Raw genomic sequence first — 27,056 nt, 5'->3', positions numbered from 1 at the left:
CTTGTCCGCGTTCCGACTTTAGAAGTAGCCCAACCACTGAAATAATCCGTCAGTGTCCCTCTCCGCTCGGTGACAACCCATTCTCCCCCTCTACTCTCTTCCTTGTTTCTGCCCCTCTCCCCCCTCATCTTTTCCTCTCCCTTCCTCAGTTTCTCTGTCTTTTTAACTTTCTCGCACTCATCCTCCGTATTCTATCCCCGCCTCTCTGGCACTCTCCCCCCCGCCCCCTCCACCACTTTGTCTCGTCCCCTCCCCCCCCCCCCCCCCCCCTCAACCACTCTGTCTCGTCCTCTCTTTTCTCTCCGCCTCTGTCTTTTACCTCTTTCTTATCATTGATATAGGCCCTTCTTCGTTGTGTTAATATTGTGAATAGCCTTGTCAAAGTATGTAGGCGTGTAAAATGGCGACGGAAAATAATGAAAGCGCCTACACTTTTTACTTGGAGGTGACAAAAAATAACAATTCTGTGCAAGTTAAAATCCTGAAGTGATTTTTTGCCGACCTTATTTTATCTTATTTCATCCTCTCTCAACCCACATACTACACTTCCAAATCCCTTTTTGAGAGGAAATTATCAGACTTACACGTGCCATAGCGTTAATGTATGGAACTTTAGATATATTTTTATTACAAAACCCGACAGTTAACCCTAACTCCCACACTCAGGCCTCTTGCTAACAAACCCACTCTATTTAATCCAGTTTAACCTAGCAACCTTCTATTAATATTGCGTCAGCCGTGTCTCTGCGCGAAACCGAGGCTGTCATGACTTGATTGTTTCTGTGGGTACCAGTGTATCATGTGACTTCGTGAACACACGGCCACAACATAAACAGTCGGGAAGTTACAACGTGAATCGTGAAATACCGGGAAATTTATCCGTGCTCGGCTGGGAATTTGCGAGAATTTGTGAGAGAAAAAAGCCCGTTTTTCACTTTGAAATACAAGTAAGTAATTCATTGTTTTATTATATATTTCGCTATAGCTTTAATGATTTTTTTAAATCCTTGCCCGTTCAGTCATTCATATGCCGTCGGGAAATGAAACATTGGTGTTTCACAATTACAACGTAATTTTGAAATCTAATCTAAGATTTATTTATATTTCTTTTCAAGTTTCATTGTGTTTTAATCATTTTTGTGAATTTTTTTTTATCTGTGAATTATGAAACATTGTGGATAAAACAGAGTAAAACAGAGTAAAGCAGTTTAATGTTTTTATGCTAATTTTACTCGTATTACGATAAACCTGTTATTAGAATTCCAATTCCAAGTTTTTCATTGCGTTTGGATCGCGTCTTTTTCGAAATCCATACTTTCTTTGGGTCGTCCCAGGGGGTACAAATTACATGCACAGTACAAGCTACACTAATTCTACCCGTAAATTATCCCCCAGAACACCGCGTACAGAAACCAGAATTAGTTTTTAGAATAATTTAATAATTGTTAAAATACTCCAAGCACTCAATGAAACTATTAGCAGAGATTTAAACTTCTTACCACAGACTTTTAACCATGATTTCAATGAGAATGAGGGTTATTTTTAATTTGGTTTTCCCAAAAAAAAAAAAACCGCGAAATATTAACCGCGCGGCAAATCTCCATTCACATTTCTATCGCGGAGTTATGTATCTTGGCGTCTAAAGTACGGTGTAGGTAAAAGGAAACCAATGCTTTTAAGTATTTTAAACGTCAATGGATACTGTTAAATTTGGTGTATTTTATGTTTATCTGAATTAAAGGGGGAAAGGGTCGCGTGCTTTTTTTAATGCTCATTATATCGTATTATGTACTTCTTCAACAAACAATGACAAGTTATCGAAATCGGAAGCCAATATTGTCTTAAAGTTTCTCCACGACTGTCAATTGACTTTTATGTTTATGATAAATCTTCTCTCCTGTGTTAATAAAACAGAAAAAAAGTTTTTTTTAGTCAATATTAGAAAGCGTTTTTAGTCCGATATCAGCTTAAATCTGTATTTTTCCTAGCGGATGTAATATTCTGAGAGTCTGTTTTTCATCTTGTTGTTCTTGACGTCATTGTTAAGGCCTAGGGGTGGGAGATAACTAATGTACCCTGTAGGAGAAAGACACAATTGTACCGATCTTGCGTCAGGCGCTAATAGAGTAGCGAAGATAAAATGTCCTCGCGAGAATACTTGCCAACTTTACCGCTTATTTTTTTGGCCTAAACGGACCTGAGTACTTGCAAATCTGGTCAAGGACGCATGCGTCCATTTTTGGCGCATAGAAAGCGCTGCGTAGGCTTTTGACCTATATGGGCAGGAAAATAGGGAAAGAGACAAAGTGTATGTTATTGACGATATTGAAAAAGCTCAAGAGACATCCCAATATCCTTTTATTAATGTGTTAGTATTGAACGCTGTAGTTTGGATCAAATAATAAACATATCAAGAAAACTGAGCCAAAAATTGTCGTTTTTGCCAAACGCGGTCACTTCCTTATAAGGAAACTAATATATTCCTTATTTGGAAAATCTGTATTATTCTTGTAATTTTTAAAGTCAGCGTACCCCATGGGCTCCGTTAACTTTATGACTTGTAATCAGAAGAGAAAAACAGTTACTGTGACCATCTTTAGTTAGTTGAGAAAGTCACTGAAAAGAAACTAAGTTTTCTCGTTACCAGACCCCCAAAACGACAACGTTTTCTTCATATAGTAATTTGTACAATCTAATTTACATTCAGCTGGCCCCAATCCACGACTTATATTCGGAAACTGTATTAGGCACTCACAGAGAAATACATATAATGTTCTGTACACCCTACATCTATGAAAGAACCTACCTGTAAGGTCATCCTGGGGGAGGGGGGAGGGGGTGAAAAGGCGCGAGGGAAACGTGGGCCAGAATGGGCCAAATAAATGACCCTAGCCTAGTTAGAGTGGTTTTTACCCGAGTTTCTCTGATCGGATTGCCTGTAGTTGATAAGACGTCTGACGTTGGAGAGTGAACTCGTCTCAGAACCCAAGCCCCCCACGGCTTATCTAGGACAGGAAACCCGGTAAAAACGCCTATAGAACTAGGCTGCTAAAGCCTCAGACTCAATACTTTCTGACTATCTTCAAAGGGCCGTGGTTTGTGTTGTGGTTATCGTGGGAGGAGTGTAAATTTCTTTCCGTGATGGAGCTCACGCCATGATCGCCGAATAGTAATAAATGATTCATAGAAACAGACAACCGTGCGACACTTAGAATCGAAGATTTTAGTCACGGATTTCTGCGGTCGTAACGGGATAAAATTTACTTCTGTAATGTCGTTATGTTTTGTCGTGTTTATAGCTAGCGTATACACTGGGGTGTTTTATTCACAAGGAATCATACCAATGACAGATTGTGACACATTGTGGCTATAGCCGATAATCAGACCGGTGAATAGGAATTATTCGGAAGGCAGTTTTGATATCTGTCTCTTGGACAATGAGTATAATTCCGTGCCATCGTATCGAAATGTTGACGTAACCTATCCTGTGTTATATTGTCTATGCGCTAAGACGTGGTAAAAAAAACAACCTCGGGGGACAGAGGAGGTGGTACATATAGTCTCCTGCGGACACAAACAAACGACAACGCGAAAGAACAGAGACGCGACACGGATAAAGTGAACTGCTGATAGTAACAAACAGGCAGAAAGCTCTGCTAACAAGCTTTATGAGGCTAACAGTACAGATAGAGTCTATTCTGACTAAGTAACACCTCTTACTCTCTTACTAGCGAGTAATAATAGAAGGTAGGGGGTGTTTAGAGGGGGGCACCGGGGCGAGAGATAAATACACGGCTAGACAAGTCAGTAGAGTATATCCGGAAGTGGGAGGGGAACCAGGGCGAGAGATTTACATACACCGAGGCGTGACAGTAGAGTCTGTCGAGGCGTAGGAGGGGGGCATCACTGCTTACTAAGGGCGTGGCTTGCGGGTATGATAGTTTCCAGAGCCAATAACACAAACATACAGAGGTGAAACGAAATTGAACTTGAAAAGGAACGAAATAGCTGTGTATGGTGCCGAACTGCACCGGTTAATAAACTGTGATAGCCACTGGTGCTGTTGTGTGTATAAAGTTCACTTGTGAAGCTACCCCGCTTACAAATACAGCAATAATAAAACCGAACCCGTAGGTAAAAGAAGTTTTCGCATTCTCCAAATACTGTACCTTAGGGTATAGGAATGATCAATAAATGCCTAATGATTCATTAGGTCTGTTTTAAACTCCATGTGCGATTGATGGAGTAAACTCAGTAACAACTTTATCACTTATAGAAATCCCACATGGGCTATTAAATGGGGACTAATACTTGGAAAGCCCTCGAGTAGTCTGGCTGTGCTTGCTTGATGTCACTCCACCAAATGAGACTAGCGAAGATAACGCGATAATATTATTGCTCGCTAAAAATCATCAGATATGTAGTCCAACTTTGGCCATTCCCAAGGATGAATTCCACACATTCCTGGAGGCAAACGGTAGTGCTCCGGACACTGACACAAACCCTTCAAATAGAACTCATCCTTGCCCTGTTGCCTTGGCTACAAATGTACAAATGTTCAGCTATCATACGAACAGACTCATAGGCCAAAGGAATAAATAGTCCTTTAACAAAGTCAACAGGCCCGTACCCAGGATTTTTCTTGGGGGGGTGCGAAATCCGAAAAAGTGGGCCTAATTTTTCAGGTGGGGGGGATCTCTGATAAAAATCTTACCAACCACGAAAAAACAAAAAGGGTTTGTCTTTGCACGGGACGTTTATTGTCGGATAAAGTCTGACTTATGGATTGATGACATATCGGGACCTGGCTTATGCTTTATAGTTTTGTCTACAAATAGCACGTCTATTGACAACCAAAAGTGGACTTTCGGCCGTTCTGGGGGGGGGGGGTGCGTTCGCATCCACTGCACCCCCCTGAGTACGGGCCTGGCCGACTCGAACAAGCGAGCAATGAGAAATCTGCTCGCATTGCCTTCATTTTTGAGAGTCCATATTTAGTGACATGGATGAAAAAGAATTGTTTTTTATTTCAACAGGAAATACCAGAAAAGTCTGTCCTTTGAACGAAAGTATGATTCATGATATCACTATTTCTGTTTCTCACGCTAAATCTCTTCGGTCACAACTCACTCGAATCGCGTGCTATATCACTAATAATTAGTAACGCTTAAATAGTCTACCACTTATCTCAAGTGGCTTGCGTGTTTATTACCGCGTCTAACGCTGACAGAGGATCAACAAAAGAGTCTCTAGGAGCGCACACGCTTTCTCGCCTCCCAGATGTTTTAATCGGTAACGATCGGTAACGATCTCAAGGGGAGATCGTCCCCTTGAAGCGGGGGAGAGAGAGAGGTATTTTAGGCCGTTCGTCAAGGCGTCTCGAGAGGGACCGGTTCCGTTCACAAGCGCCATCTCCTGTTGCGTATCTCAATGATCACCCATATCTTATCAACATGGGAATTTGAATAAAAAAGCTAATAAATAACAGTTGGTATCATCGATACGCCCGAGTTTATTTTATAAATCTAAACAATTTGACCAAATGTTCTTCAAAATTTTCGTGTTGTTATCCAAACAAAATCCTGAATTCGAGAGGCTTGAATGCTACAGTATGTATTTATTTACTCTACCAAGACAGATATTCTAATTAGATATCGATAAGAGGAAATTAAAGCTAATCAAAATGTGTTATTTTTTCATTACAATCATTATCAATTTGACCGGAAAATGGTGGCTTTCTGGCGCTATTCCTGGCAAAACCGTAACCGGTATAGCTCTTAAAAAATACATAGAAAAATAAAATCAAATAGCGGGCAGAATACGTGGCAAACTATAAGAGCTACTAATCCCCCCACCCCCCCCCCCCAAAAAAAAAAAAAAAAAAAAAAAAAGGAACAAACGAGTCAACAGATAGAGTACAGAATAGACTAGTATTTCCGGCGGGGTGGAAGCTATTATTTCCGAGTCATTGTAAGCAGTTATAAAGCATTCTAAAAACTCAACGAGTCAACATTTTTGGCCCCAGAGTCCATGAAAATGGTAAAACGGTAAAACATCCGTTATTAAACCGCAATTTGTCAAAAGTAAGGTCTAGCGTGAAAATGTACAGACGTTTTAATATCGTTCACTGATGGATACGACGATGTTAAAACCGGTGTTATTTCTTTTCTAATTCCATTTCTCTTAACTTCAAAAATTAGAGGGAAGATATCTATGAATTTTGTTTATAGTATTCTTCTGGATGAATTACATTATACAAGAACTGGCCGTACAAAAAGAAAGAAAGGGAAAGGGGGATATGGGATATGATTTCTGTTATTTACGAACACAAATCCATTGGTTGTTTAAAAACAAGAAAACTTTCCTGCCCAGTAAATTATGGGATGGTTAATCTACAAAGAGGCATATTCTAATTAGTTCCGATTTCCTACGGAGCCGATAAGGCACCATCTACCGTCCCTTCTTCTCGTCGCATCAGTGCCCTTCTGAGTGAAGGTCATAGGTCCAACCGGTTATTTTTAGAAATGAAGAAACTAAAAAAACGTATGAGGATTGTGGTTTCTAAATCACGCAAGCAATGGTGAAAATGCGAGCTTAAAAAAGTCAATCATACCGTAGGTCTTTTATTCCTGTTCGTGTAACGCATCTCTTATCTGGCCCTTCAAAAGCGGACATTTCTCATTAAAATACCTCATGATTAAAAACAGACCTCTTAGAACAGATAATAATTTCTAAAGAAGATTCTATAGAAATAGAATCAAGGATGATATTACAGCTTGCTTTTAGACACCACTAAGCCGGTTGTTTATTGTGACTCACGGCAAAGGTAGTTATCCCGTCGCTCGCGTTTCTAAAAACTGCTGCGACTTTATCAAACGAGATAACTACATATTTAGCTCCCGAAAATCTCATAGAAGCAAGCCTTCGCTAAGTTGTCTGATAGTCATCTTTTAGACGGATCTTATCGCCTTTGTTGCGTCGGACCAAAGCATGTGCCGGGGCCAGCGTGTAACACGAAACGTCGACCATGTGTGTGTCTGTTTGGGAAAACGTGGTTCGACCTTACCGACCTTTTCCCACACTTTCCGTAACGTAAGCAATAAAATTAAGCTAGATAAAGACAAATATTATTGCTGTGTAACCGTCAAATTCTGTTCTTAATACTTTTGGGGTTTTTTTTATTTAAATTTTAAAAGGAAAAAGTGTGAGGGAAAAATCCAGGAAGCGAAGAACGTAGGGTTTGGCTCGTTTTATGTAAATGAGTCACATGACCAGCTCACACTAAATCCCCCGTTTGTACTCAAATTTCAGAACTTCCGTTGGCAAAACCTTTGTTCCGGAGCTTTCATCACTGACTCCTCGAATCTAGGTGGAATTGGAGAGGACAGAATAGCCCTTCCAGGCTTCAATAACACGCTGGCGGACCAAATGAGTGAAATTATAAAACGATTTGTGTGAACGCCGGTCGAAGGATTCGTTTGCGAAGATGACAGAACTTGAAGCGACCGAGGGGAATCTTATACAGAGCATAATCAACGACCTGAAGGTAGTTCTAGCCTTGTGTACCTCGACGTTTAACCCTTGTTGTGTTTTTAACGCCTTTGCCTGTCGTTTATAGAACAGTGCACCGGTCTGGGATGACTTTGTTGGTAAAGCGGGCAAACTCCATTCAGCTCTCAGGCGAGTAGAACTTTGTCAATTTTGTTAAGGAATGAACGTGTGTGAAGAAATTTCGGTTCTGCTGTCATATGGATTCCTATGGATTTCGGCGCTTCTTTCGTCAAGTGTACTAATGTTTTCTCTGTGAATTTGTAAACGTTTAGGGCCACCGTAAGCGCGGCGGACTCTTTCCTAGATGCTTTCCAGAGGGTCGCGGATGTGGCTAACAATTCGAGGGGTAAGTCTGTAGAAAATCGTGCATTATTTTACTCTACCTTAGAAAACATCGATTCTCTATTATGGCTAATCTCATAATTTCCCTGTTCTTCAATATATCATAAGCGATTTATTATATTGAGTACGATCGTGTATGTCGGTATTATTTCTCTATTCTTTTGGCGATAGATCGATCTACCGCATCTATATTTTGTAGCAGTTTGCGTCGCGCGTCGCGTAGAATTTTCGCGCTAAATGTTTATTTACTATGTTTGACGCGTTCAGCGATCGCTGAAGCATTTCAACAGCTTTACTCTAGACTTTAACTAGCAGTCTTCCTTACTGAGGAAACAGTCGTTGAATGTGACATTTTAGAGCTAATTCAGGGGCGAATTTGAGACGACGCTTCACTTATGCAGGCCAAAGTGTCAGGATTTTTTTTGTACTGAACGGCATAACAATCGAGAGGGTTTGGCCAAAATCATGCCAAAACTTCCCCAACCATCTAATTCGAGAGTTTATATACAATATATTCACCAGTTGTTACAATTTTACAGAATTTTGACAGGTCTATTTCCGTAGATAACAATGTTGGAAATCGCATGACACTATTTTGGCCCCGAGCGATTTATTTTTGAATTTTATATTCCAGTACAAATTATGACTAGCTTTACGGTCTGACTACATACAATGGCTCATTGTATTCTCAAATGTATGCTGTGTTGTCTTTGTAAGTCCCCAACCGTGTAGCTGGTGCTGATATTATTTTTACTGGTATTTTTTCTAGCGCTCGAAACAAAAACAAAAATCGGTTCCAAATCGAGTGGGGCACGAAATCGCATTGTCACGATATATTTTCTTTCTCAGCCAGATTTCGCATTATCATTTTGACAACGATTGAATATGCATTTAAAAAACGCGCTGCAACTATTCGTTCAGCCTGCTTGCATGTTACTTTGTTTTGACAGTTTCTATACTCTACCCCTGAAATTAATTCACTGCGAAAAAGGCATTTAAAAAGGCGTAGCCCCTTGTGTTAGGCGCACGTTCGAAGTTTAGTTGGCAAATTCGCTGGTCTGCCCTTGTTTGCGGTTTTGAATGCGCTTCTTATCTATAAATTCGGGTTTTAAACCAATACCACCTGCCTAGGTTTTGTAGAAAACAGTAATTACTGCAAAAATGGAGTCTTTCCTTGCCAAGAAATGTATACTGACATGGATTCAATTTCAAAGAGCATCGCATAGGAAGCGTTTAAAGCAGTCAATATTATCGATATTAATAGGCTTCTGTGTACACAAGTCCCAAGACGCACAATTAAAATGGAAATTTATTGGTAAATGGGTCAAATTTTAAAATCACTACACTTTCCAATTTCCTCTTTAAATTCAAAATATTTTGACAGAGAAAGAGTTTTTTATTTTCACTTCCATGACTATACAAATAGTCATGGAGTAATCTCTGTCTAAAATTAATGTCATTTAGTAATTTTGAAATCCTATAAATGTTTTGAATGTTTCTGTCAATGATTTGATATGTTTGTTTTGTTTTACAGCAGTGAAACTGTCAAAAGTTGAAAAAAAATATTTTTTTAGCACACCGATTTCTACTGTTTGATTTTTTGATTTAAGAGTATTCATACTCTGATATCAGTAGACTTCCAGACTGATGCAAATTGAAAACTCCAGACAGAAGACACACTAAAATAATTCCATGTTTGTATTTCCACGAGAAAGCTCATGATTAAAAAATTGTCACCCTTTAAAGGAGTTCCAAGTAACTATTAGTCAACCCCAAAGTTGGGAGGAAAGTAGATTAAAAAGATGGTATTAAAAAACTTGCAAAACACAAGGCATGTACAGTAACTCCATATAAATAAAGTCATAGGTTACAACCAAATTTCAATCTTGTCAACTCAAAGATCCATTCATTAATTAATCATAGCGTATTGGGAAAGCCCTTTACTGTATAAGTTTCCTCAACAACCCTTTAAAAAATGGTTTGATAAATTTATGACCCTGTGCCTTTTCCTTATTAATGTAAGTTCATTTAAAACTCTCCAACCTGTTTATAAAGTGTTCTTTTATTAGTGGATTCCCAGCCCTTTTAAAGTTCCATTGAAATTATGTTGTTGGGTTGTGCCCCTGTTATTTGCCTTATCTTGTCTTTTGCAACATCCTGTGCTTTTGGTGGTATTTTGATATGCTGTCGAGTAATGCCCAAGTTAATAAAGTACTTTAGTTTGAGTGGAGTAACTTTATACATGACATGTAAAGAGGTTCAAGTAGCAAGAGGAGTTCCCAGTTTACACTAAGAGCCTTAAGTACAAGTCATATCCCACACTTTCTAATTGAATATAAAAAATAGTATCAATATTGTTCTCTTTCCTATAGATGTAATATAAAAGCTGAAACAAAACACTTTTTTAAACAAATTTCTTACAAGCCATTTAGTTTACTTTCTTCACCTGTGTTTATCGATTTTTTATAAGTTAGTTTCTATTCACATTTAAAGTAAATTAATTACTAGCTCATTCACACTGCCCTATTCCATGGAAATTTGTATGGCTATTTGTTAAGAACAATGTAGAAAATACAAAATCAAAGTTGTGTTTGGAGTTTGTCATTTATGTACAATACAGTGTTTCAGCTGGGTGTCAAAGTGACTCATACCACTTCCTTAAAAATTAATACACCAAGCTGAGAAAACTACACCATATAACAACAACTTCCAGGATGTCAACTCTCACAGATTTCCCATGTGACTCTGATGTATTAGTCTTGTTTTCTGGATCTAGGTCAAAGTAGCCCAGATTTTCAGCTACGGAAAATAACTGATAAGTGATATGTTGTGTTTGTAACAAAAAAAAAATCTCCAGGGTTTTATTGAAAAAAATCACAGATTTTTTGCAATATATCATTAAACCAATAAGGGTGTTTAGGCCAAAATCTTGCCAATCTCTGTATCAATCCCGGAGGTTGACATCCCTGTGTGAGGCAATGCTTACGGTGATTTGCAAGTCTGGATAGCCTCTCTAGGGAACTTTGTAGTCTAGACTAATCAGATATGTTACAATAGCAATCACTCAGTAAGAAAACTGCTGGGTGATCTGCTGCAGGCTAAAACTAAATCCCGTTGGGTGTGTGAAAAAAGGCTTGTTAAATCTTAGATATAAAATATTCTAGCCAAAGAGCAAGCAGAAAATCTAAGGAATAGCCCTGCTTGTGGTTCCTTGTTTTGAAAATAGAGACGAACCACCCACATGTAAGCCAAAGTTAAAGGTCAAGGGAAATCAAAATACAAGATCATGCAAGTAGATACATCATGTTGGCCATGTGAATGAGATGAACTTGCTTGTTTTGGAGATGCTCCTGTCTAGAAATCGCCTTCTGTTTAAGCTCAGGTTTGACTCTGTTTGGGGCATGTCCTGTGATAACATATCAATTGTTGATAGTGTCTAGGTTTCAGCCATTAAAGGATTTTCTTTCATCCATCTTATCCTGTGTAGTCCCTCACAACTCCTACCCTTTAATTTCAAGCTCTGCTGTTTCGATAGCAATTGCTGTTATTGCATATAGAATACAACCTTAAAAAATTCAAGCAATTTTAAACCATTCAGACAGTAAACTAATTGCCAGTGATTGTTTGACATTGTATGTTCTTGATAGATTAACTCCTTGCTTGGACTTATCTCAATAGATTGTTTGTGAGGTAAGGGATTATTTGTTGATCCCTAGTTGATTCCCTGTCCTAAAATGCTTAAGTATGAAATAGATAAAATCAACAAATACATAGTTAACATGAATGTTCCTGCTTGTGCTACTTAAAAGTGCCATTGTTCCGTTGATAAATATTGGACCGAAATTAACTTCTTTTTGCAAATGAGCATTCAATGGAACTTTGCCATGAAATTTTTCAGTGTCATGGACCACTTACTGTTGTAAATAAAACCTCAAAGCCTGGCAAACAAACCATACAATTTTTACTGGTTGTAATGCTGTCAAGGTTTCTATGGTTACCAAGGTGGTCTTAAAGTCTGATATTTTATTTCAGATTTTTAAAATAAAGTTTATCTTTGAACAAGAAAACTACAACAAATTGCCATTCATGATTTTTGAGTTTTTTTTTCTTTGATGCCATTATAAGCATCTAAAATCCCAGGTCATTAAAAGGTTTAAAAAGGCTATTCAGTGTAAGGTCATTGCATTATCTGTAAACTCGTTTTAAGAAAATAACATTAGCAAAAACAATTTATTAAGAAACAATGAACAATTTATCCCCTTAGCAGCTAAATATTACCATCAGTATTTACATGTTCTTTGTATGTCCTCCTGTGATGTTGGTTAGATAACTGCTGTTCACCCTCTTATATAACCACCCTCTGATATTTAGTCTCAGTAACTTGCTTCCATGACTTGCTGATAAACCTTTAAAGTCTACAGTTCTTTAATTTATTTACTTTTGCTCCAATGACTTACAGATAAGCCTTCAAAGTCTACAGTACTTTAATAAATTTACTTTAAATAGCACAGGCCCATAAGCATGCTTTTGAGCAGAAGTGTTTGTTTCCTATTTAGTGGATGACCTTAGAAATCTCTTCGTTAGAGAATTACCATCACTATGTTTTATAGAAGGAAGCCTGGCTCCTCAGGACCAAGCTATGTTCGCTCGTCATTCAGAGACGATGGCTGAGTTAAATGATTGAACTCGCAATTCTAGATGAATGATTTCATGGGAAGGCATGCATGGCACAGGGGTTAAGATGTGAGAAGCCACAATCTTTCAGTTCTTTTTGTTTCATTTCAACCTGATTTTTCTGGCCATTAGAGGAGAGACAGAACCTTATATCAAAATTTGACACAAGGCTTTTCATGGCCTGTAATGTTGTGGTAACAATTGTGATTTTTGTGTAACATTGTAAAAGATAGTAGAACACATGCATCAAAACCCAAATTCAGTGGCAAAAAATACACAAATATCCATACTGCACTCAGCTTTTGGTGTTTTCAAATAAGACGCATGACTTTTGTGAATGAACTTTTGTATAGGTCTTTTCTCTTGGATGTGATTGACTTTACCAACGTCAAAAAAGCACTAGATGTATATGACCCAAGAGGGCTTTTGCTGACGTTGGTATTTGTGGTTTCAGGGTCATCGCGAGATATCGGCCAATCTCTGACTAAGATGGTCATGAGACACAAGAGTATTGACGGCCAGCTCAAGGCACTCATCGGGTAGGAATAAAATCTTTTTAAAGCACATCAACCTGTAATCAAATTACAATATGGAAACTACAATATTTTTGGTGCTAAGAACCATTGACGGGAAAAAAATGTATGCATACAGATTTTGGATTTGTTAACACAATGGCTAATTTTTCCAAACTTGGTGTTAAATTTTGAGAGTGGCTCATCAAAGGTAATAAAATCAAAATTATTCATGGTCCTGCATATTAAGCCTTTCTTAAAAGAGAAAGTCTGTTGTTTATCTTGTACAATGAATATGTATCACTTATTCTCAAACTAAATGTTCTAGTACATGTTGTAATTGCTAGTTACATCTTTATATATAATTTAATGATTATTGTTTATTTTTGCCAGACTGCTTTATGACTCCTTAATTTCACCCCTTCAATCAAACCTGGACGAATGGAAACGGGGTGTCAGTCAACTTGACAGGGACCATGCCAAAGGTATGATATAAGCACTTCTATGTGAGGGCCAATCTGAACGAGCGCCTCCCCTCAGCAAACAATGCCTTTCTACAAAATACAGACTTTTGACCCTTTTTTTCATCATCAGAATACAAGAAAGCTAAACAGGAGATGAAAAAGATCACTGCAGAGACAATCAAATGGCAGAAAAAGGTCAAGAAAGGTAAGAATTCCTTCTTCTATCTTTCATTGATAGGGATCTGCAGTTATTAATGTCATAGGAAGGGCCAAGCAAGAGGGTCTAAGAGTGCCTTACTACACAAAGAATAACAAATTTATAGAGAGGAGAAAAGAAAATTTAGAAAGGTTGCTGTTTTCCTTGTTGGATGCCTACCAGGCTCTTGCTGTTTTCCTTGTTGGATGCCTACCAGGCTCTTGGTGTTTTCCTTGTTGGATGCCTACCAGGCTCTTGGTGTTTTCCTTGTTGGATGCCTACCAGGCTCTTGCTGTTTTCCTTGTTGGATGCCTACCAGGCTCTTGGTGTTTTCCTTGTTGGATGCCTACCAGGCTCTTGCTGTTTTCCTTGTTGGATGCCTACCAGGCTCTTGGTGTTTTCCTTGTTGGATGCCTACCAGGCTCTTGGTGTTTTCCTTGTTGGATGCCTACCAGGCTCTTGCTGTTTTCCTTGTTGGATGCCTACCAGGCTCTTGCTGTTTTCCTTGTTGGATGCCTACCAGGCTCTTGCTGTTTTCCTTGTTGGATGCCTACCAGGCTCTTGGTGTTTTCCTTGTTGGATGCCTACCAGGCTCTTGGTGTTTTCCTTGTTTTGAATGCCTACCAGGCTCTTGGTGTTTTCCTTGTTGGATGCCTACCAGGCTCTTGGTGTTTTCCTTGTTGGATGCCTACCAGGCTCTTGCTGTTTTCCTTGTTGGATGCCTACCAGGCTCTTGGTGTTTTCCTTGTTGGATGCCTACCAGGCTCTTGCTGTTTTCCTTGTTGGATGCCTACCAGGCTCTTGGTGTTTTCCTTGTTGGATGCCTAGCAGGCTCTTGGTGTTTTCCTTGTTGGATGCCTACCAGGCTCTTGGTGTTTTCCTTGTTGGATGCCTACCAGGCTCTTGGTGTTTTCCTTGTTGGATGCCTAGCAGGCTCTTGGTGTTTTCCTTGTTTTGAATGCGTACAAGGACACAGTTCTTGCTCTTTTCCTTGTTTAAAATGTTGTGGTCTTAATGATATTCCAGGAAAAACGGAACACCAAGACCGATTAGATGCTGCAGTTAAGGTGAGTGAAATAAATTATCCCTGGTTTTGCTATGGTAAATAAACACTATTGGTTTGTATGTGAGGTTTCTAATATTTCTCACCTGTTTCGATTCAGGCTGCCAATCTACAGCTCAGTGCATTTGAGGAACAAGAGCGGAAATACCTGCGCAAGACTCTGATTGAAGAGCGTGCCAGATACTGCACCATGGCTTCATGCGTCAAGACAGTTGTGGTGAGTTATCTGAGAGATCTAGGCCACCCTTAATGGGAAACTAATGACATCTTTTAAATTGTAATGATATTGTCAAGTAACTGTCTATTGTCTGTTAGAGACATGACCATTAGGTACCCTAGAGGGTGGGGGATAGTGCAGATGGTTTGGGGTGACATAATTTTTTATCCCCTTCCCTAAACTATCTAATGACCCCATCCTCTTACACAAAGGATGTTTAAATACCCTCCTCCCGTGAACTATCTAATGCCCCCTCCCCTTGCTTTTGGAGCATGTTCCTTTTTGGTTGGGGGGGGGATTTGTGTATCACCCTTTTAAAACCATCTACTGACCCCTTCCCCTCCTCTTTGGGGTATTTGTGCGTCCTCCTCTCCTAAACTATCTAATGACCCCTCCTTACCTCATCATTTTGATTTTACAGGAGCAAGAAATAGCTATGTTGGGAGAGATCAATCACCTGGAGTCACTTGTCGCAGACATTGCTCGCCAGACCTACAACCCCGCCGTGCTACCTGTGGTCGGGGAGGACCTGGTGCGGAATCTACGACTCTCGGACCATTCCTCTGGTTCGTGGGACGATGATCAGGTCAGACGATGTTAAAACTGGGCACGAGATATGGATGATTACCTTAGCTCTAACTACTGGTGAAGTCATCTACAATAAACTGTGCATGCATACCGAAACAAAACGAAGCAAAACCTCAATAAGTTAACAACGTTTACGGACTTAAAACTACGGCACTGCGGACTTAAAACTACGGATTGTGTTTTATTAGAGAAAACCCGGTGAAAAATGCCTGGTGAGCCGGCCGATCACCATCATCATCAGTTGCGCTTACAATGATTTCCTCTGATAGGCATCAAAGGTCTCCAAGCTAGCTAAACAATGGGCTATACTGTAACTGATCAATTGGTTGCTATGGTTGTTTGTTCATGCTTTGCTTCACAGCTTTTAGAAGTTTCGGTTTGTAATTATGTCCCTTTTTTTTTTTTCTTTCCATAGACCCCACCACCGAGCCCCACGAATTACGCGGCACGAAAACATTCTCACCCGGGTCTCCAGATGCCAAACAGTCCTACGCACAGGGGAGGGGACAGGGACCCGCCGACTACTCCCCCACCCCCTCCCCCCTCAGAGAAGGACGCGTACTACGATGCTTTCTCTCGGCACTACTCCTTCTCGGCCAAGCACTCGAGCAACAAGGCGAAGCACCAGCGCGCACACAAGGCGACCACACCTTCTACCTCCCCCAAGAAACACGTGCCCGTGAATATGAGGTAGGCATTGCACGGACCGAATAAAGAAACAAGTAATGGGATCGAAACACGTAACAGCCATATGTGACTGATTAAGAACAACAGCGCCCTACAAGAGAAAGAAACAGTCGATTTACGAAAGGTTTACGTCGACCGGCTACGCAACATCCTATTCGCAACACGCCATTCGCGACACGCCATTTGCGACAGGCCATTCGCAACACGCCATTCGCGACGCCATTTGCGACACGCCATTCGCGACACGCCATTCGCAACACGCCATTCGCGACGCCATTTGCGACGCGCCATTCGCAACACGCCATTCGCGACACGCCATTTGCGACACGCCATTCGTAACACGCCATTTGCGACACGCCATTTGCGACACGCCATACGCAACACGCCATTTGTGACACGCCATTCGCAACGCCATTTGCGACACGCCATTCGCAACACGCCATTCGCAACGCTATTTGCGACACGCCATTCGTAACACGCCATTCGCAGCACGCCATTCGCAACGCCATTTGCGACACGCCATTCGTAACACGCCATTCGCAACACGCCATTTACAACAAGCCCGATGCGATTGCGGGTAAAACCCAATAAAGCGCATTTAATAGCTGTCTTTAATAGTGTCCAAGTGCGTTTGGAAGCTAGTCCCAAAGTCTTGTGTAGTTTAAAACTTTGGAACAATTGCTTTTCTGCACCCACAATGTTTTGTAAATATTCGTATAGCCCACCTGTAATGCTAGTAGGAATAAGTCTTACATGAAATGTTAAAGTTCTTGCGCCATTTGCAATATACTAGAGATATCACATGATAGTGAGTGCATGGAGGGGTTCAACAATCAATACCTCTGTTTTATTGAAGAATTATCAGCAGTCCATGGAATTTGATAAATAGTAGCTAGTGACTTTGTGGTGGGTAAGTAAGGCAATAAAACATTTTTCTAGGTGGCTTCACTGGATTTGTCCAGCTGGGGATATAGTAAAGACTTTTTGTGGCTGTCTATTGAGTGACGAATAGCAATAAACAAAAACGTTAATGAGCTTTCTTTACTTTACTTGGCGAGTTTCTCTTCAGTTTGAAGTGTGTCTGGTATAAATTGTTTTACAATATAATCATTTTTTCAATACAGTTGATTACAGAATCATGTAAGTTTTACATAAAGTAGACTGCCCAAATTAAGAACACATCTTTGAATAAAGTTAGTAACTACGTAGTCCTAGGTCCAGAAACATAGATAATGCAATGTCTATCAGTATTTAAGATCAATCGATTTTGATTATACCATGTTGTTAGGGTTATGTGATGAAACGTTTTACTTGAATGGTATGGTTTGTTAATTCTCGAAATAGTAATAGTCTTGTATCGAGCTTATGGCAGAGACGGTCTAGATGCATAGAGCTTTGAATTGGGTGATTCATTGGCAGACTTTAGGCGGGGCACATGGGCCTGAGGTCCTCTTCTTCATCCGATTCCCCTTTACACGTTTACTGAAGCAAAGGTTACAACTTTGGCCTCCATATTTGTTTTACTTTGGGTCCCTTCCGTAGCAGGGGCGTAGACATGGAGTGGCCTAGGGGGCCCCTTGGGTCCAATTTTTTGCTCATAGGATTCCTTTTTTTCCAGGTCGTCGAGTTTCAGCATCTCGTCCAACTCATCCTACTCGTCCATGTCGTCACTTGGATCCTCGCTCGGGTCACCCTCCTCCGAGTCCCTACCCCACCCCCCACCTCCCCTGACGCCTCAGCACCCCTCAGGGTCAATGGACCAGCTACCGCCCCCACCCTTCCCAGGCGCTGTGCCCACCATACCTAGTGCAGGTGAGAATCTCGACAGAAATTTGGGGAATAAATGCAAGATCCAAGAGAAAATCATTCATGTAATGTAGAAAGCTGAACAAACTATGGCATAAGATCATATGAAGAAAACGTTGTCGTTTTGAGGGACTGGTACCGAGGAGTTTTTTTTTTTCAGATACTTTCTCCATTGACCAACGGTCACAGTCACTGTTTTTCTTTTCTGATTACAAGTCATAAAGTTTACTAAGCACCTGCGGTACGGCAACCTTTAAAATGACAAGAATCATGCAGTTTTTTCCAAATAAGGAATATATTAGTTTCCTTATATGGAAGTGACCGCGTTTGGCAAAAACGACAATTTTTGGCTTTATTTTCTTGATATGCATGAAAAATTTTTAAAAAAAGAACAAAGTTACCTGTGAAATTAGTGGATTAGATGTAGAAGTGATACTTCAGTTTGCGTCTATGTCTATTAACCGTGACGGTGATAATTTGTTCTTTGATAAACAGGTAGATGGTTGGTCGAGAATTTGTCAAGTTTCTCGTTCTCGGGTTGGTTGAAAAACGAACGGCACAAGTATTCACAAAAGCAACCAATCAACGAACGAGAAACCAGACAAATTCTTAAAAAAACATACATCTTTTGAAATCAAAACGTTACGTTTAAAACATTCTAAAGCGAACACGTTCGCGGTAAATGAAAAGTCGCAAATGGTACTGAAATATCCTCCGGTAAACAAGTATTGATCTTCATCCTGTACTTGTCCCTAGGCGTCCCGCGACCACAGGGTGACCGTACCTCTTGGACCACTGCTGACTCTGGCTGTTGCTCGTCCTCGTCAGGAGAGCGATCCCCTTCCACCTCCATGGGACAGGTGTACTGCCCCTCTACCGTCCCCGAGTACCCCAAGGAGGACCACTCTGGCACGGGCCCCCAATATGCCACGCCCTACCAACAGGTAAGGATGATGGCGATGCGGATGATAATGATGGTGATTTTGGTGGTGATGATGGTGATGATTGAGATGGTGATGGTGATAATTTTGGTGGTGATTATGTTCATGGCGGTGATGGTGGTGATGGCGATAATGATGATGATGGTGATGATTATTGAGATGGTGATGATGATGGTGATAATTTTGGTGGTGATTATGTTCATGGCGGTGATGGCGGTGATGGTGGTGATGGCGATAATTATGACAGGTTATGATGGTGGTGATGGCGATAATTATGACAGGTTATGATGGTGGTGATGGCGATAATTATGACAGGTTATGATGGTGGTGATGGCGATAATTATGACAGGTTGTGATGGTGGTGATGGCGATAATTATGACAGGTTATGATGGTGGTGATGGCGATAATTATGACAGGTTATGAAGATTTTGGTGATAATGATTATGGTAATGGTGATTATTATTGTGTTGATGAAGCGTATGATGGTGATATTGATAATGATGATGGCGGTGATGACCGTTTACGATAATAATAATGGTTATAATAATAGTGCCAATGGTGATTTTTTTTTGTGATGGTGGTTACGGTGATGCTTATGGTCGTATTGATTATGTTGTTGATGGTGATGATTATGACAATGATAACCATAATAAGTTAATAAAATGAAAATGGCGGCGACGATGATGGTAAAAAATGATGTTAACGACTATGATTTTGATAATAACAAGTGACCATAGTTGACGATGCCGTCGATGGTGAAGAAAATGTTAATTATTAAAAGATTTCCATCACGCAAATTAAGACGTGCAAATTTTCACGTGCGCAGGTTATCTATCAGCGGAACCGCTGTCTGAGCGAATCATCCGCGCCACCAGGTCACAGAAGATGTGATAGCGACTCCCAGAGCTATTACTCCGGTAGCAGTGACGGCCAGAGTATCATCTCAAGCGATTCGGGGTACTTCGGCAACAACGCGTGTCATCCGAACCCCGATTGGCCTCGGGAGACCTCCGCCCCGGGCGCGCTCTCGCCGCCAAAACAACGAGTCGCGTTTAATCGAAGCCAGAGCGTATCTGGTCGACCCAGCGCCGCGCAAGCCGCACAGTTAGCAGTGCTGGCGAGTCACGCGGCACGAAGCCGAAGCGCACCTATGCCGCCCATGCGAAAATCATCGGTACAGCCGACGTGCCCCGAGAGGGCTACGAATGCTCCGAGTGAGATGATGACTCATTCCGAACATACGTCGTCTCCCGAAGAGGAGGAACCGAGTATGCTACTGCGACAGATTCAAATGCAGAGACAAGCCATTCAAAAAAAGCGGGATGAATTCAGCTGATACTGTGTCAGTGGGAATGTTATGGATATTCATGGTACAGGAACTATGTTTAAATTTTTGAGTTTGTCCACATGCAAGGCGCTGTTTGTGGAGAAGAAATTGGCACGCGAAGTGCATTATGAAAAAGGTTGTTTTGAGTACGAGCTTTCGTCGTTCTGGATGATAGAAGTTTGAATTAGAAATTAAAACCATTGAATTGCCTGCATCAAGGATTGGCCTAAAGGTTATTCCATGGTTTGATCAGTAGTATGGGATTATTTGCTCACGGTGGAAATATAAACGGTATGTAAACGTTACTGTGGTATATCTGTGGAGAGAACGGTTCTTCCTGGGACCTGGGAACAATATAATCTCGGTTTGGTGCCTACGTTTCGTAATTGTGAAAGTTACCGTGATATATCTGTGGAAAGAACGGTTCTGCCTGGGCCCTGGGAACAATATAACCTCGTTTTGGTGTCTACATCTCGTACTTGTAAAAGTTACCGTGGGATAACTGTGGAGAGAACGTTTCGTCTGGGACCTGGGAACAAATAACCTCGTTTTGGTGTCTACATCACGTGCTTGTAAAAGTTACCGTGGGATACCTGTGGAGAAAACGTTTTGTCTGCGAACAATATAACCTCTTTTTGGTGTCTACATCTCGTACTTGTAAAAGTTACCGTGGGATACCTGTGGAGAGAACGTTTCGTGTGTGACAATCGCTTGCTGTTTTTTCCATTATGCTGTAGAGCTGATGTTAGTTGCTGCCCTGATAAAGTAGATTTGCCCGTGAATGGGACAAAAATTTGAGTAGGCGTCAAAATAGAGATTTATGATTCAAATTTTATTAGTCAGTTAAAGACGAACATTAATTATTAGGACCGCCACGTTTGCGATGTTAAGTATATGAAGTCAAAAGATTCTGTTTGAATATTAGTATATAGTATTTACCTGAAAATACACTAAGCAAGAGAGTATAATTTATACATACTGCTCAAAAGCTCAATTCTCATAGTGAATTGTACTATCTTATTGAAGAATTTAGCTTTTGATCCATAGATGCACAGTGCTGTGTTTATAGCAAGCCACGTTTGACGCACTCTTTGGAAATGACCATTTTGTACAAAAGGCTCATAAAAAACAACTCTTACATCCACTTCGACAAACGTGACATCTTGGGCGATTTGAGCGCATTCGGCGTCTAATCGTATCAAGCTAGATCAATTATCGATTTGTATTGCCGAAATCCGAAAATCCCTGAGTCGGGCAAGAGAGATCCGTCTCGGCCGTTCAATGAAGGCCTGGGCTCTAGTCTCCAACTTTATCGATCACACTGCAGCTTTTGCACCAAAGGTCGACCGAGTATTTTGCTCTGAGATTAGAAAAAAAATGTTGTTTCTATTGAAAAGCCTCAACTAGATTTTTAATAAAATTAGAAAACGTACATAATGGTCAGAGGGTGTGCATGTTGTTAGAGTAAGTACTGCCCTTAAAATCAAAATAAAACATCTTTCATCGCCGTATGGCATTGTTAATAGCTCTATAGCCGGCGCCTACACAGGGAGGTGGTGCGCGTGCACCCCCCCCCCCCCCCCCCTTACGATACCTATGACTGCGCACACCCCCTCCCCTCGGCCAATCCTGGGAACGTGCCTGGATAGCGCAGCCTTACAGTCTACTGATCAATTCCTACGATTGTTAGAACCAGCCGGAGTCCCAAGTTCTCAAAGAAAATCGATTAACTGCGACTGAAATAAAACGGTCTATTTAAACGAAATCTTATATATAGCTGTCCACGATGGGCTCAGATATGTAAAATAATTTCATGGAAAGGTGAAAGAAAGACAAAAGTAAAATACAGTGGGGTTTGGCAATGTGCTCCACGCTAGTTTTATTCCAGCGCTCTCATTTCCACCCCACTCAATCTCCATATACTTGCACGCAGCGCCCACCAATCGTCGCATTCTTTCGCTTGGAAAGCCCGTTACTGCGTCCGCCGATGTACGTGTCAATCACCCGTAGACTTTCCAGGTCTAGAGGTGGGGTGTCACGTGGGTCGGCGGACAGTATCACAAGGTCTGCCTTCTTGCTCGGCTCCAGGCTTCCTAGGTCACTTTCTCGGTGAAGTTGCCAGGCTACCAAAATAAGAAAAAAAAAATGAAACAGGTTCTTCAGCAAAGTCGCGTACCCTTCATACACCCATTTCACAAAAGGTTGTCAGTGCAAATGGAGAATAGTAAATGGCTAATGGGTACAAATTATTCGTAAAATTTAATGTGCGAAAATAAAGTCCAGCAATGTCAGAGCCAAGCATTTCTAACCTTTAATGGATAATTGTTTCGATTTATCCATATTTTTCGAGACGCATGGTTACTTTCGGTCGTAGAACTGCCATTTGCACTAACAACCTTTATTGAAATAGGTGTATACGGTTCACTATAGCAAAATAAGAAAAAAAAAGAAACAGATTCTTCAGCAAAGCCGCGTTTCCTTTATACACCCATTTCACAAGAGGTTGTCAGTGCAAATGGAGAATGGTAAATGGATTATGGGTACAAATTATTCGTAAAATTAAATGTGCGAAAATAAAATCCAGCAATGTCAGAGCCAAGCATTTCTAACCTTTAATAGATAATTGTTTTGATTTATCCATATTCTTCGAGACGCATGGTTACTTTCGGTCGTAGAACTGCAATTTGCCAATCGCCATTTGCTATTTGCACTGACAACCTCTATTGAAATAGGTTTATACCGTTCACTATAGCAAGGGTTAGGGACACTATAGTGAACCATATATGAATTAACTACCCAAAGCAGTGTAACACCGCTCATCATCATCATCACCACCATCACCATCATCATCATCATCATCGTCACCAGCAGCATCATTAACGTCATCATCATCATCATAATCGTTTCACCTGCATTGATAGTGTACGCTTTGAGGGCCTCGTCTATTGTCACCCGATACTCAGGGCCATGCACTGTCTTCCCATCATCCCTCTGTGTACGCGTTACCGCTGTCCGCATGTTTCCAAACGGCCGTGGGGGTCCTGGAAAGGAAGGGTGGTCTTGGTGGATGGTCCACTTGAGCCCGTGTTTGGTTGCTAGTGACAACGGCGCCCAGCGGTTGGTACGTTCGAGTCCCAGTATATTTTGCGCGAATGATTTTGCATAGAAGTACAGATGATCCACGAATAATGACAAAGCTAAGCCGAGTTTCCCGGCGCGTACGAGTTGAGCTTGTGTTACGAACCCGAGATGCTCGATTCGGTGGCGTAGTTTGGATGGGGGAGTGTCGCTCTCCGACTGAATCTAGACACAATAAATTAAGATTTCGCCCAAGTAGTTTGGATGAGGTGTGTCGTTCTCTCATTTAAACTTAATAAGTTAGGATCTCGCCCTAGAAGTTTAAATGGGGTTGTCGCTCTCTGACTTAAACTAGACACAATAAGTTAGGATTTCGCCCCAGTAGTTTGGATGGTGAATTGTCGCTCTCTTACTTAAACTAGACACAATTTGTTTCGGGTTTGAAACGCAGGGATCATAAGATACGACGAAGATACGAAAGAAGTTGAAATACATTCCGTCTGATAGATTTTAACCCTTCTCCATCAAACCACGACGACGTAAAAACTTCATTAAAGTACCTTCCACAGTAGCCGACAACGTTAAAAAAATCCTCTTTCCCATTAAGATCAATCGTACAGAAACGTCATCATTGCTTAAGTTCCCTATTTATGTACAACTAACCTTTTCATACACTTCAAGTGCTTGATCTATGGCTCGTTCGCCATGCGCGTGAATCGCCACTTGTCGTCCTTCGTCGTGAAACAATCGCACCTTGTCGTACAGATCTTTGGTCTCATACAACAAAATCCCGTTGTTCGGCGACGGAGGGAAGGACAGCTTCCTTGTGATTTCGTTGTCCAAATAAGGCTCGCGTGTGGCCGAGGTTCCGCAATGAGGCGAGCCATCTGCAATGAACTTTCTTCCAGCAATCCAAAAAGTACCACAGAGATCAGTACTTGGACCGTTCTTTTCTACCAATCCGGAACTGTGATATATAGCAAGTCTCAGGGGGCATGAATCACATCTAGCGTATTCCTTTGCAGCTTGAAATAAATCTGCTTCAGACATATTGAGAATATCTGTGATTGTCGTGAACCCCGCAGCGGCGTAATCTGCAAAAACGGAAATAACGAAGATTAGAGTTGAAAAAAAAGTTCGAGTTATCGAGTAAAATTTTCAGAAATAGGCGCTTGTCCAGAGGCAGAGGGGGGCCTGGACCCCACCCTGCTCATGTGACGAGATGGGTTCCACTCCAGTCGACACCTTCGTTAGACGGTTAATTAATAAGTGTATTTGGATAGAAAATGTTACTTGATGGATCTAGTGACCTATTCTAGAGCTAAGGATGCCGATTTGATCCGTGGTCAAGAATTTACTACTACGGGCCCATCCTGCGCTTTTCTCTAGATACGCCCCAGAGAAACGTACTTAAATAGTGACAGAAATCGTATCACTTAAAGTTCAGAGTTCTGTGAAATCTTTTCATCTCCGTTAAAGGGAGAGTCGTTTTAATTTCTGTCCGGTACACATTGACTGTATTAAGCAAACGAACCAAAATACAGCACTAGCGCTTCATGGCCCCGCCAATAACTTTCCCGCCTAAGAACCTCAAAGTCCCGGATAATCGCGGACCTGGTTTGAGATTCAATTGCACTCTTTGCTGTCGTCCGCGTTAATCAGTCGCAAAGCGCTCCAAACTAGAATGACGGCTGCAGAGAAGATTAGAGAAACTCTCTTACCTCGCCATGTGTCTTGTACAAGTTTACTTGGGTTGCACATCTTGGTTCTAAGGAAAAGAAAAATAGCCCCTGGCTCGTAGAGCTCCCCTGTCAGCTTGCCATCCTTTCCACGACCGAACACAGCGTTCGGAGTATCCTGCACAGACTCGTCGATACCTAACACCTGAAAGGAAAAAAAGGCTACGAGTAAACCAACAGGCAAGAAAAACAAGAGAATCTTCGAGCAGATGCAGTACGTCAAAAATCCCAAGACTATTCCCAAGAATACAATGGTTTGGTTTGGTTTAAGTCTGCCCTGAAGAAGTCTTATTAAAGACAAAAAATTGGCAGAGTCGAATTCCAGTTTTTGGTGTACTGGTTTGGATCTAGGTGCATACACAGGGTACGTGGCGCGCGCCTCCCCGCCCCCCCCCCCCCCCCCCCCCCGACAGTCTTTACCGCAAAAAGGGGTATTACATTACACTACTTGTTGCACACATATCAAAGCATTTTTTTTATTCATATGATTTGTCCGAGGACAGCTCCCACAAATTAGGAATAAATGTTTTGTATTTTGCTAGTAACATGATATGACAGTCCTCCCTCCCCCCTGTCCTCTGGAGTTTTTTGTCTTTTCGATAATTGCGTGACATAAGGCACCATTGCGTGACACAGGGCTAGATTTCACTCTGGATTCTAGCTTTTACCCTGGCGTATGCGTTTACCTCAATAACTTTATTTTGTTTACCCTGTTGAACGGTTTATTTAAGTAAAAATACGGAAAGCACATTTTCCGCTAATTTTTAGAAGTTTTCGTGGTTTCAGAAGAATCTAGCCTGACAAGCCATAATGAGACTTGCGTTAAAAACGCCGAGATTCCGAGACCTCGCGAAATTTTGGCGAGACTCTCGACTTCTTGCCGGCTCTCCGGAGATTCGGGATTTCTGTGAAAGGGGAAACGAAAAAGTTTTCCCTTAGTTCCCTCGCCACAGGAATCCAACATCTCCGGTGATCCGACTACTCGAAATGTCTAGGTACCCATCACTACCTCATATTCCTATTCCTCTTGAATAAATAATTTTGAGTTAAATCTTACCTCAAAAGCTTTATTGTTTACCCAACCGGCGTGCAGATTCTGGCCAAGAATCGCAACCGGCACAGCCGCTGAAAACTCGCGCTCAATGACGTTAGCATTAAGACCCGGTAGATCTCGAATTATCTCCGGATCCCAGCCACGAAATACACACGGCGATGGCGAATCGCTTGAAGTGACATCAACTGAGGCGATTTCACTAAGAATTCGAGCTTTTACCTCGGCGTATGAGTGATAATAATAACCACTTATGTCTGTTATTTTGCTGAATAAGGCCACGGTTATTGCATGCTGGTGGGGCTCGATTAGTCCTGGCATCACAGTCTGATTATTGAGGTGAATGAACTTCGTGTTTTTCCCTGCGTGCTGGAAGACGTGATCTTCGTCGCCGATAGCAGCGATGGTTTCGCCGGTGACAGCTAGAGCGTCGGCTTTGGGCGATTCATCGTTCATAGTTAAAACATGCCCGCCGTAGAAGATGAGGTCTGCGAATTTTCTCGCCATGCTGGTGTGAGGTACAAAGCTCTCGAAGTTGTAAGATCAGATTCATGAAGGCCAATATAAGGTTTTTATCTGTTTAGTGGTGTCAACTTGTCACGCCACGTATAGCCTGCGTAGGCTCAATAGAGAGAGACGGGGGAGAGGGGGCGAGAAAAAGAAAAAACGAGCGCGCGGCGCTACGCAGGCTACACCACGTATGACACAGGGTCTGGATGGGGTTAACCGACCAGCGACAAACGGCTTAAAAAGTAACTGACTACCGACAAAACATGAAAAAAACTAGTGACTAGCGACAGAAACATATTTGCTGACTAC

General features: G+C 41.3%; 2 protein-coding genes across 2 annotated transcripts; one reads left to right on the top strand and one right to left on the bottom strand.

Annotated features, from left to right (window-relative positions):
- Nucleotides 1-795: 795 nt before the first annotated feature.
- Nucleotides 796-21,877, top strand: LOC5519550 (protein MTSS 1). Its single transcript, XM_048720895.1, has 14 exons — nt 796-947; nt 7,312-7,546; nt 7,619-7,680; nt 7,824-7,897; nt 13,022-13,106; nt 13,473-13,564; nt 13,674-13,748; nt 14,766-14,806; nt 14,903-15,019; nt 15,441-15,605; nt 16,023-16,297; nt 17,913-18,106; nt 18,857-19,044; nt 19,869-21,877. Exons 2-14 carry the CDS (start codon nt 7,487-7,489, stop codon nt 20,376-20,378), a joined length of 1,938 nt encoding a protein of 645 aa, XP_048576852.1. The 5' UTR covers nt 796-947; nt 7,312-7,486; the 3' UTR covers nt 20,379-21,877.
- On the bottom strand, nt 21,181-26,805 carry LOC5519482 (N-substituted formamide deformylase). Its single transcript, XM_001639320.3, has 5 exons — nt 26,244-26,805; nt 25,169-25,331; nt 24,111-24,541; nt 23,279-23,672; nt 21,181-22,492 (listed from the first exon to the last, which is right to left on the bottom strand). The coding sequence occupies exons 1-5, from the start codon at nt 26,742-26,744 to the stop codon at nt 22,278-22,280; spliced, it is 1,704 nt and encodes a 567-aa protein (XP_001639370.2). The 5' UTR covers nt 26,745-26,805; the 3' UTR covers nt 21,181-22,277.
- Nucleotides 26,806-27,056: the final 251 nt, after the last annotated feature.

Source organism: Nematostella vectensis, chromosome 13 (genome assembly GCF_932526225.1).
Source record: "Nematostella vectensis chromosome 13, jaNemVect1.1, whole genome shotgun sequence".
NCBI classification, from domain to species: domain Eukaryota; kingdom Metazoa; phylum Cnidaria; class Anthozoa; order Actiniaria; family Edwardsiidae; genus Nematostella; species Nematostella vectensis.
The sequence above is the reverse complement of the archived record's forward strand: the minus strand, read 5'-3'. Positions and strand labels throughout refer to the sequence as shown.

Bases quoted from the DNA above. Each gene is read 5' to 3' on its own strand.
- LOC5519550 (XM_048720895.1), top strand. From the start codon at position 7,487: ATGACAGAACTTGAAGCGACCGAGGGGAATCTTATACAGAGCATAATC. The intron at 7,547-7,618 runs GTAGTTCTAGCC...TGTCGTTTATAG, and splicing joins GCATAATCAACGACCTGAAG to AACAGTGCACCGGTCTGGGA. The intron at 18,107-18,856 runs GTGAGAATCTCG...ACTTGTCCCTAG, and splicing joins GCCCACCATACCTAGTGCAG to GCGTCCCGCGACCACAGGGT.
- LOC5519482 (XM_001639320.3), bottom strand. From the start codon at position 26,744: ATGGCGAGAAAATTCGCAGACCTCATCTTCTACGGCGGGCATGTTTTA. The intron at 24,542-25,168 runs GTAAGAGAGTTT...CCGTTTTTGCAG, and splicing joins TGTACAAGACACATGGCGAG to ATTACGCCGCTGCGGGGTTC. The intron at 22,493-23,278 runs GTGAAACGATTA...TTATTTTGGTAG, and splicing joins AGCGTACACTATCAATGCAG to CCTGGCAACTTCACCGAGAA.